The sequence below is a fragment of the Morus notabilis genome, unplaced genomic scaffold (genome assembly GCF_000414095.1).
Source record: "Morus notabilis unplaced genomic scaffold, ASM41409v2 Scaffold399, whole genome shotgun sequence".
Classification (NCBI taxonomy): domain Eukaryota; kingdom Viridiplantae; phylum Streptophyta; class Magnoliopsida; order Rosales; family Moraceae; genus Morus; species Morus notabilis.
Window position 1 is genome coordinate 345,368 of NW_010366583.1, and position 12,019 is coordinate 357,386.

Below are 12,019 nucleotides of genomic sequence, written 5' to 3' on the forward strand. Positions count from 1 at the left end.
CTTATTATCCAAATTTTTGTCTTTGAAATATTCAGACAGATCAACATAGGATATGTGAATCATAAAATTATGTTTGTACGGTTAATCACGATTATTTCTCTCTTATTGTAACAAAATCAACAGTTGGAAAAAATTTGAGTTACAAGCAATAGAATTAGAACCACACACAAAAAAAAAAAAAAAAAAAAAAAAAAAAAAAAAAAAAAACTATTCTTCATCTTTAAGCTCTCCACTTCAACTTATCACTCTTTATGGTTTCCGCCAGATCTTGGTCATTCCGGCGGGGGACGGTCTTGTAATCGACGTTGCAAGCATGAGCCTCCGGTAGCCGGTGCCTTCCACAGAACAAGTTACCGCACCGGCAGTTAAACCCCGTTAACCCCACCTTCTTGTTGCAGCTCTTGCACCGGTTTTTCCCAATTTTCAATTCCCTCAATTGCGCATTGATTTCAGAAACATGAGCAACGATGTCGTTTTTGGACGCTAGGGAAGACGATGCATGATCATCATGTTGATCAACGGTCGTGATTGTCGGCTTCAAACTCACGGCAATGATCTCTCTCTTGAGGAACTCTTTGTAGCACATGGAACACATGTTTCGGTTCTCAGCTGTTCCGAAGAAGCCGCAACCATTAGTGCAGAGAATCGCTTCCATATTGATCATCTAATAATCTTTTGCAACCGTACAGAACTAGTTAATTTTCGCTTTATTATCTTCTGCTTTCTTAAAGATCACTTATTAATTAATTGGCGTTTAAATCAGACGAATATTCTGGTATATTACTTTGCAAAGTAATGAGTCTATATGGACTGGGGGTTGAAGTTATTCATATTTATAGTGTTGGTGGGGAAGTTTGTGAAGTATGAATTTGTTTGAATTATATTTTAAGTACGATTTTGAGTTGGATTTTATTTCAAGGAAAGTTCTAGAGATTCTCCTAATTAAATTGGGATTGATCTGTTTTATGCGCAAAAGGCATGTCCTTAATGAATTGAAACTCCTATAAAAAAAAATAAAAAAATAAATACTCCTCTCCCTGCCTGTTTTTTTTTTTTTTTTTTTTTTTTTAAATTTTTTTTTTATTTTTTTTTTTTCCCCCCCTTTTTTTTTTTTTTTTTTTTTTTTTTTAGAATTTTTAGTTAATTTGTTACTATCCAAATAGATAGTATATTTACATAAGGTTTTCCACGTAATTCCTTACGGTATGCAACTTTTACTCTTTTAATAGGATTCGGACATTAATTTGAAAGTCGAATATGTCCTGCATATCTAATATTAAACCCAACTTTGTGAAGAAAAAAAAAGAACGTCTTTGGAGATTTGAAAGTTTTACTGATCCTCATCTTTAATTGACATTGTTTACGTATTAATTTAGTTTAGTCTTTATTCTTAATCTAATATAATGGTAAATTGAGTAAACCACTGGGGGAAACAAAAATAAGCAAATAAATAAATAAACTTATGTGTGCCAAGAATACACAGGTTGTTTTTTTTTTTTTTTTTTTTTTTCCAGCTGAAGTACTGCTCACTAGCTTTTAATTGGATTTCTCATATTTTTCAGAGATCTTAAGATTAGGTGCATGAATACGTGTGTGTCCATCAGAGTTAGAATTGATTTTCATTTTTTGTATAACTGAAAATTATAGGCCCTATAATTGTAATGGAAATTATCTTGTTTCCTTATGTTATTTTGACATAAGCCCGTTTGGTTTATGGATTAGAACCATGAGATTAGAATTATTTTCGATTTACGTGTATTTTTTGTGAGAAAAAATACTATAACGAACCATAAACCATAATTCGAATCAGAGAACGAATCCTTCAACCAAACGACGCTTTCTTCGGCATCCAAAACCTATACTAGCCAATATCCCAATAATATTTAAGTACCTAATCCAATTGGACGGTCCAATTACAATCAAATTTCTGGGTCCCATGAGGACCTTCAACTTTCAAATCAATGCTTGGAGAAGCTCATTTTTCTTCGCACAGATCTCAGGAAATCTCAGAAAATAAAATTTTCTCTCTTTATAATTCGGGGCCAGGTGGTGGTTCTCCAACAAATAATATCTGCCTATTATTTGCCCATGTTAGATATACATACACAATCAAATTTTATTGACTCAATTAGCCACCTAACCATAATTAAAGTGTGGCGGTTTGAGAAAAAGAAATGGGGAAAAAAATTTAAAAAAAAAAAAATATATATATATATATATATAAAAGAATTCGTGAGGTGGTCGTCTCATCAATATGGCCTTCTTCTCATCCGATAACGAAACTTTTCCATACTAAGTTGTTGATTATTAATTATTCGATGGGTCCTAATTAACAAACAAAAAAAGCTCTTTAAGAAACGGGAAAAAAAAAAAAAAAAAAAAACCAGAGAGAGAGAGAAACCACTTGTAAAGCCAAGAGATTTGTTTATTTATTTACCTTTATTTTTCTAGGGAATTAAAGCAAGACAATAGAGACATTAGCTTATCACGGAGAAAAACAAAATAATGAAGAAAAAAAAGGCGCCAACGCTTAAATTCATTTTTTTTTTTTTAACTTTTTTTGGTGCTCCTTAATAGTTTTATGCTCTTGAAATTATTTGTTCATCGACTTGGTTTTCTCGTGGGCATTTTTAGAGTCACTGGGATTTCCCGTTCTCTTTATAAAATTATCATATTTCCACGAATTACAAATGTGAAAAATGTCACAATACATGCTTAAAGCTACTTTAAAAGTATCCTTTTGGTGATCCATCCCGAGAAACGGATTCAAATTTAATAATCTCATACTGCCATACAGGTATGTACAAGTATAATAGTCCAAAATCTCTAATCGATTCCCTTATAAAATAAAAATAAAAAATAAAATCTCTAATTCCCATTTGCGTGGTCTACATTCAACAGTAGACTAGATGGGTGTTAGAATCATGCAATATAATAATAAGATTAAAAAAATAAAAAAAAAGAACAGTGGTTATAATTAGCTCCTCCTACCATCAAACAGCACTGAGCTCTGTAAGATTATTCCGCAGCTAAATCATAGTCTAAGAAAATAGGACCCACACTTCTTATCTCCACTCAACTGCCTCTAGTAGTCTATGTTTGAATTTGGTTTTGAAATTGAAATTATTTCGTTGGTTTAACATACTACAAACAAGTTTTAACTGAATCTATCTGCATTCATAACAATGCTACTAATAATAAGAATAATAATGTATGAGAGAAAATCGTAATAGCAATTAAAACAAATGATGGACAAATATTTTCACACGAGAACGTGAAAATTATCATTGCAAACCCATGCATTCCTTTTGATTACTCAAAAATCTGACGACTTACATGATACCAAAGTCTATATTCATTACCCAATATACAGATATTATGATCAGGGTCGAACTCAAAACTCATTGCCCCTCAAAGATCAGAAAATTACTCCTCGATCCAAAACCAACCACCATAAAATTAAAACCATAAAAACTAAAACAAAAAAAACAAAAGTTATTTAAACGTGGAACTTTGCAAATTGAGCAAGTTTATGTTGTTGCACTCGAACAACGCCTTCGCGGTCATCTCCCTCTCGAACCTCCAAATGTAGTTAAGCCCGACGAGAAGCTCGGTTATGGCGGCTTCAGTCTTCTCTTTGTTGGCGAAGAAGAGGGTTTGTAAAAGAAGAACGTTATTCGTTTTGGGCACGAGATTCTGCTGCTCGAGGCTCCGCTCGTTCTGCCACTTGATCATGTTGTGTGCGAGCGGCGAAAGCCACGCCAGGATTCTCCCCAGCGCCTCCCTCCACTCTCCGGCGAGCACCGGGTCGCTCGCCGAGAACCCCACGCCCCTCAGCCTCCCCCTCAGCGCCACCCGCACGCTGCTCGGCAACATCGAGTACAGATCGTCCCTCGCGTCGACGCCCACAAGCTGCGGCGATTTTATCATCTTCTCCATCACGATTATCAGATTCGCGTAGTGAATCGCTAGCGCCGCCGCGCCCAGCGTCGTCGCCGGCGGCTTCAGCAGCTTCGAGTTCGACTCGAAGAATAACGGCCCATTGGCGGTGTTGGACTCCTTTCTTGGGCTTGCGCCGGGCTTTTGCTGGTCAGTGGACCGGATTAGCGGCCCGGAAACGTAATGGCCGTGGCATGTCGGGTTTTGGTCGGATGGATGGACTGTAGCAGAAGCGGAAAGGCTTCGGGGAAGGGAGAAAGGTGGGACCGGGGAATTCGGTGATCCGATGCCGAAGACGAGCTTCGTCCTGGCGAGAATGGTGAAGATCGATCTGACGAGAACGGAAGTGACTGTGTCGAAGCTTCGGCTCCATAAAGATCTCTCCTTTAGGTATTTAACCTCTTGTTTCTGCCACAGAATCTTCTGCTGAAGATCGATGATTTTCTGGTCCTTGATCGAATTATTCTCGTACTGAAGATCTCCATTGATATTAGTACCACAGCTCTGCAAGGCCTTTCTGAGAGTGCTCTCCATGACTGAGAGCTCATCGATTTCTCTGTAAAGCGTGGCGGTGACGGTGATGTAGCGGTCCATCTTCTTCTGCTTGGTCTCCATGTCTTTCCAGGTGAGGACCCAGGCGTGGGGGTCCCGGCCGGAGTCGGCGAAGTCGTGGAAGAGGCGGTCGAAGTTTCGGAGAGTGGCGTCCTCGCACTTGGCGCTGATTCTGGCAACGGATTTGGCAATGAGGCGGAGATTCTCGAGGGTCTCGGAGCAGGCGAGGCTGAGGAGGAAGGCGTCGTCGTTGGAGACGATCTTGCGGACGCCTTCCAGAGAGATGGAGTCGTTGCGGAGGCGGATCATGTTCTTGTCGGAAAGGAACTGCCATAGGTGGATCAGCTTCGACATCAGGCCCGCGATCTCGAAGGCCAAAACGCCGACATTTGACTTCTTCACCGGCTTCGGATGATGGTGATGGCGATGATTATTATGGTGATGGTGGGGAGAGGATCTTACTACGTCGAAACTGCTTGATATGGCAGTCTTTACCTTTATCAGCCAAGTCTCAAGCGCCATTTAATTGTATGTATAACAGTATAATATTATGGTTATGGATGAAAGTTTATTTGTTAATGAGTTTGAATATGAGAAACCAAAGGAAAATGATCAGAGAGGAAGAGAGAGTGGAAATGGGAGGAATAATTGAAGAGTGGGAGATGCAGAGGAGATAAGGATAAAAGAGGTGTAAAGCTCGTGGGATGTTTCGAGTGTTTCAGATGTAGTCTAATAAGAAAAAACCAGAGGAGAGAGAGAGAGAGAGAGAGAGAGGTTAATGAGGGAGAAAAGAAAAGAAAAGAAAAGAAAAAATGTTGGACAAACACCCACATGCAGTGATGGCGCGTGATAGGTCTGTAATTAAAGGTTTGCCTTGTCGTTTCAAGATGAAGCTTCAGACGCTTTTGAAAGAATGTAGAATCATCTTTGCTTCTGTACTATTTTTTATTTTTTATTTATTTTTTTTGCCTTTTCTATTGTTGTGGATGTGCAAAGGGAAATATAAGATAAAATAAAATAAAGGGGAACGCTTTTTCTTAGATGCTGTTTTTTTCCTAAATTAGAGGAGGGCCATATAATTATTGGCTTTTCTTCCTTGATTTTAAGTGAAGCATATTTGTTTTCTTTTTTTTTTCCCCCATAATTAACTAACTTGGTTTGTTGATATATGTTGGGTACTAAACGTACGCCCCTACCTATATATACATATATATATATATGCATCATACATATATAAAGTCATTTAGAAGTAAAGATCTCGGGGATACTCAATTTTGTTCATGTAATTAGCTGTAGAGTTATTAAAATGTTTTCAAAAAGTCAATCTTAAATGGTCGCATATCATGATATAATTGCAAATTAAGAAGAAAAAAGACCACCATATTATCTATATTATCATTTGTTGTATTGAACTATCTTTATTCTTCCATTAAAAAGAAAAACTATTCTTTATTCTTCTGTAGGGGTCAAATGCATTGTAACACCTCTCAACAAAATAATATTTTCTCTTAGCTAGCCCTCTCTGCCTTTCCTACGACATTTAAATGTCTATATCACTGTACGTAACACAACCAAATTTATATGTTCTCTAGCTTAAAGAGCATAAACGACAATGACTACTGACAGAATCGATCGATAGTTTATGGATGATTCGAATTTAGACATATGAAAAGCATCAACTTCATAACAGTATATAACAGTTAAGTTAAAACAAGTCATTTTGGAAAATGACCTTCCAACTAATGCACATGCAATTTATAAATCAAATCAATTTCCCATCCCAAGTTCGCAAACTTTTGAAACTTTTTGACCTTCTTACTTCCCCAAAAGAAAAGAGAAAAAAGGAAAAAATAATAATGGTGAATGATATTAGTATAGTCTCTTTTGTGCATGCTCTGACAATTTTCAAAATCGCTATTTCTATTTATCCTTGCAGAAAAATTAATTAAACCATTCCCCTTTAATCAAATACAGTCCAGACTTCACATCGGATGCTTATCAACGTGATACAATTTTTAAATCCATGGTTAATTAATATAACAGAAATATATATTATACAAAAACATATAATATATATAGACAAAATCTTATTAAGTCTAATAGCCCTAGAGTCCGATAAATGTAACTTTTTTTCTATGTACATGTAACATCGTATGTTCATATATGTAACTTTTTCTATATGTCAACATTCAATGTTAGATTTGTTTGATTATATTTATTAAATGTTACACTAAAACAAATTAAAACAAATTATGTGTTACACATACACAAACACAAACAAATAATGTTACATGGATATGAAAAGAGTTACACATACATGACTGATTCGGGTGTCAGATGTAAAGACAAACTTTTAAATATATAATCTAAAATGTTTCATGTATAAAATTTGTTAAAGTAATAACGACTATATATAGGCTTACCACCAGTGCATCTAGACCAATCAAATTGGCCACGCAACGCTTTCAAGTGTCGGTTTCCAAAACATTGATCCTAGTCAATGCTTTTATTCACATAGTGGTGCATTGTAGCATGTAAACATTGGTTACTTGGCATAATATGGTGGGCTCAGAACGGCTTGTTTAAAGCAATTTGCAATCAAATAATAGAAAATTTCAGCTTACAATAAACTTGAGATTTTGATAATATTGTTTGACCCGTGACCTAAGCTAAAAACCACTCATTATTTTCCTTTTCTTTATTCTCCGATCAGTTTCTTTCTCATTTGTGTTTTGTGATTGTGAATGGTATTAGTGAACCCACGATGTTGCAGTGTTCAAATTGAGGCAAAGGAGAAGGAAGGGCGAAGTGCATATTGCGTTGACTATATGAGAACGTTGACTTTTGAAGAGATGCATGCGGTGGTGATGGTGCAATTAGAGATAAATAAATATGGTGGGAGCGCCATGTATGCCTAATACATGATCAGCATATTATATGTTATAAAGGGTAATTATATATATAGATCTTTCTTTGGTTGGTCAAATATATATGATGAAAATTAAAAAAAAAAAAAAAAAAAAAAAAAAAAAAAAAGAAAAGAAAAAAGAAATGAGGGAAGAATAAAGAGCTCACGAGGGTACTCATTCTGATCACATGCATGGTTAGGGGGGGAAGAGTGCTTGTTGGGTTGGTGGATTTTTGGGGTAATCAAAGTTTATTCGACAAGTTGATGATACAGAAAGAGTTAGGAGTAAGACCATAAATTTGACTACACATTAATTTCCAAACTTGGGTGTGCATGGGAGGTTTATTTTTTATTTTTTTTTATATTTTTAACAAGATGATGATGATTTTTTTAAAGGTTCTTTTTCTTTTTTAAAATTTTTCCCTTTTGTTTTGAATAATTTTTAACATTTGCCTTTGCTTTTGCCTACCAAGGAAAGGGCATCAACGATTTCGCTGTTTACTTGTCGGACGATTAATAGGCAGCCACGAGCCCCTTCCTTCATCTCCATATCTTGATTGGAGTGCCTCTCTCTCCTCTTCTTCTCTCACATGCAAAGAGAACTCTCTCTTTCTCTCTCTAGTGCATTGTATTAATTTATATATGTATACATATATATATATATATGTTTTCTTTCTTTTTTTCATGATTTCAGATATTTTCTGAATGTTATTAGCAAAATTACATGTTGGTTTCTTACTTAAGAAAATATATATTATGGAACGTGTTTTGAAAGGAAGACTAATATCTACAAATTAAGCGAAATAAAATTTGATTACCTAAAAATGGACAGAATTTTAACTCTTTCTTGAATATAAACCATCAGAGACTTTGATCTAAGTGCTGATCTAATTAACTCATATCATAAAAATCAGTAGATTCTTATAACTAGTTAAAATTGACTACGGAAATAATAAAATAACTAAAAATCAACCCCCAATTTGTACGTGCATGGTATTAATTATAATAGATCTTCTTAGTTCAACATTAATGGGATTTTGTCTATATCCACAGACCATGGGATTTGTAGTATTAATTAGTTATTAATGAGAAATGGACAATACTACTTGCAATGCGAGAGAGTTTCAAGGAATTGTTTTGGAAAAGGAAGCCTCCCACACTCCCACAATTAACTTATTGTTGCCTTGCTAAACATCTTAACATTTGTCGCCAACTGATTGGCTAATTGATGAAATATAGATCTGGTGGGCTAGTACTGGTAATCATCAGCTATATTAATATATATACATACATATATATATATAGTAATTGCGTGAATTAATTATATATGTAAGATGTAACAATCTTCTTAAAGATACAGAGAAATAGTTAATTAGTCAAATATTTTAGAGTACTACAGTAATCTAGATTGGGATTTTGGATAAAACAAACAAGAAAATATAAATCTGTTTGACGTTTTGTTTTTCCTTGCTAATGCAATGTATCATACTGAATCTGCAAACTCGAAGAAGATTTTGGATTCTCTACCGACTAATAAGTTATTTATAAGAAAGATGGTAACGTCTTAATAAATATATATTGATAAAGATAAAATGTACGTAGTAGGAAAGTTCATTGTTGCTCCGAAATGCTCCATTGAGTTTCTATATCTTAACAATTTATTTTTCCTTGCTAATTAGGTGAAAACGAAAAAAAAAAAAAAAAAGAAGAAAGATGACAAGAGAACACCGTGGCACCAAGCTTAAGATTTTTCCGTTTAGTTCGCTGATTCGAGTTTTTAATTCAAGTTAAGATGTAACTTTATGTGAAAGCTTTTTACTGTAGTAAAAAAGTTAGATGTGACTGTTTGTGAGAGCTTTTTACTGTAACAAAACTCGAATTCTAAACTCAAATCAACGAAATGAACGGGGCCTTAGTGTTTCTTCTCAAAATTTCTGTTAAATACTGCACTTTCAACGGTCAATTAAAAGAATGCATCACATTTTCCTTTGAATTATAAATTTTATGCCTAGCTATTCGCATGCAAATAAATTTTTTTTTTTAATAATCAAAACACTATATCATATTATATTTGCGTCTCATGATCGTTTGGTCGTTTAATAATAAGTCGTTTGATAACAGTCTTAAGCCAGGTAGCAAAGCTGTGTCGTTTAGTTCATGTCTTCTTCTTTTTTTTTTTCTTTCTTTTTTCTTTTTTTTTTTCTCCAAAGAACCAAAAAAATCATCTGTGTTTTAAGCTGCAGTGTCGTTTTCTTAGTTTTATGAGCGTACCGATTTGGCTTATGTCTTAGTAGGGGGTGTCGTTCGGTCGTCGGTTGTTTTGTTTATGATGTTGATGTAAATTTGAATTATGTTTAGAACTAACAACTATAATATTTATCAATTAATTAAGCTAGCTAATATAGTCGCGAAAAAGAGACCCAAAAAAATATTAATGGATGGCATATATTAGAACAAGTCAGCTATATGCAAAACGAAAACATCTTTTCTCTTCATTAACGCAACAAAAAGTGGTGTGTGTGTGTGTGTAAATATAAGTATTATGTATATATTATATATATATATGTATATATATACGTACTGATCACAACATAAGGTGGGTACTGCTATTGCGGCACGCGGAGACTAATCTGTTCCAAGGGTGGCCAGCAGCGGCAGCACGCTGCCACGCAAACAAATATGGATCACTCAATTACGACACATCATATATAATTACCTCCTCATCAGTTTTCAATTTTCATTCATTATTACTGATTATTCTATAAAATTTTCTGATGACGCCATCATCCATATAAGTGTATGATCATGATGTATATACCACTGCTTGCTAACATATATATATATATATATATATATATTTGTGTGTGTGTGTGTGTCTAATGTCAATGTGAGTGCGTGTATATAGTCTCTCCCACTTCCCTTCCTTTGCACGAGTAAAAGACCAACATCATTACTGCGGTGGAGATTAATTCATGCCCACCGAATTATGTGATTTATATATTAAATATTAATGAGTCGTGACGTGAGCTTCATTATGGATGTTAATATGGACGGAAGCATTTCCATTTTCAAGCCACACTTGATCAGCTGGGGTCATGTACGGATCTCTCTCTCCCTCCCTCTATATATATATATATATATATATATGTAGTGGGTTATGTTCATGAATATCTTTCGCGTAACTGTTATTCACTATTTTGAGTTTTTGTTTATGAACATTGAAGTGACATAATTGGCCGCTTTGGTTGACCATATTTTGATATGTTACATCAATTCTGGAGTTGTGTGTCTACTTGTTATCATTCATCATTTATTTGAGCCAAAAATGGACTAAATTAATTTGGTGTCGAAACAATATTTATAAGGCTCATACTTGCTTGATAAATTCAGACTGTAAATTATTTGTTACCACAATATCAATATATTGGAGATCTGTTTTGGAGACCCTTTACTAATATATCGCTTGGAAAATCTGGGAAGTGGTAGCTCCACTAAGTCAGCATGCAGTAGAAAGTTTGAAATTACAGCACTAGCTAGCAATTGCCTATTTATGCATCATATTTCGGATAACCTTAGAAAGCCATTGACAAATCGGGAAAGAGTTTGGTTCGTTTGCTCAATTGCTTGCTGCGATGTACGAATTTTACTAAAAAGAACACCAAGCTTAAGAATTTAGGAACAGTGAAAAAGGATAGAATGCAGAGATCAGTTATGGATATGTTACTGTTGTTAAGTTGTGGAGTTTTGTTATTGCTCCGATACATACACGGTTGTCACGGTATAATACTATAACGAGTGACTGATATATATATATATATATATTTCCACTGAGCTTAATTTGTTTTTTTTGTTTTGTTTTTTAGATGTCTAATTCTTAACAACTGCGATTATGTACATCCACATCACTTACATTCGTCCTAAAAAGAGGCCTAATGTTATTGGCGCTAGCAAACGTATGTCAAGCGAAATACAAACGAAAAAGGAAAAAATAAATAAATAACAGAAGAGTTTTAACAAAGTTAAATGTGCCTTAAAGTAGTGTCTAATTTTAAAGACATAATAAACCACATATGATACCATTTGCCAACAAACAAGATGATCCTTAGAGAATCGTTTTCCTGTAGTCAAACTCGGTTACAAAATTGAATTCCCAATTTAAGTTATCGGACAAAATCAAGGAAACGATATATAATAAATAAAGGGACAATTACGCAGTTATTATTTTGCAGCGAGATTGCTTTGGTGGGACAAGGGCTTAATTTGGTAGTGCTATAGATTTTGAAAAAATTACTTTTAGTTGTGTTGAAAAAAAAAGCAACTGTTACAAAAATCAGTTGAGTGTTTGGTAAACTATAATTTAGTAACTGTGCTAGTTTCATTATCAGTATAATAGCGTTTGGTAAATTATGAGGTTAAATTGTTGTGGATAGTTAAAACTTATGACTATATTATATTATACTATAATATAATATAATATATATAATTACAGTATAATATATATTTATTATTATATTTAATATAATACAAAAAAAACTATTATTATATTATATATTATATAATTATGATATAGAATATAATAATATTATTAAAATAATAACTAAAATAATTAAAAATTACGAT

The 12,019-nt window shown here is 34.2% G+C and overlaps 2 protein-coding genes across 2 annotated transcripts; both read right to left on the reverse strand.

The window, feature by feature from the left end:
- Positions 1-220: 220 nt before the first annotated feature.
- Positions 221-655, reverse strand: LOC21396160 (AN1-type zinc finger protein 6). The gene has a single exon (XM_010110793.1). It carries the CDS (start codon positions 653-655, stop codon positions 221-223), a length of 435 nt encoding a protein of 144 aa, XP_010109095.1.
- A 2,706-nt stretch (positions 656-3,361) lies between these two features.
- LOC21396161 lies at positions 3,362-5,199 on the reverse strand. Its single transcript, XM_010110794.2, has one exon. It carries the CDS (start codon positions 5,011-5,013, stop codon positions 3,496-3,498), a length of 1,518 nt encoding a protein of 505 aa, XP_010109096.1. The 5' UTR covers positions 5,014-5,199; the 3' UTR covers positions 3,362-3,495.
- Between the last annotated feature and the right edge of the window lie 6,820 nt (positions 5,200-12,019).

What these genes read in the sequence shown, in the direction of transcription:
- LOC21396160 (XM_010110793.1), bottom strand. Translation starts at nt 655, where the DNA reads ATGGAAGCGATTCTCTGCACTAATGGTTGCGGCTTCTTCGGAACAGCT.
- LOC21396161 (XM_010110794.2), bottom strand. Translation starts at nt 5,013, where the DNA reads ATGGCGCTTGAGACTTGGCTGATAAAGGTAAAGACTGCCATATCAAGC.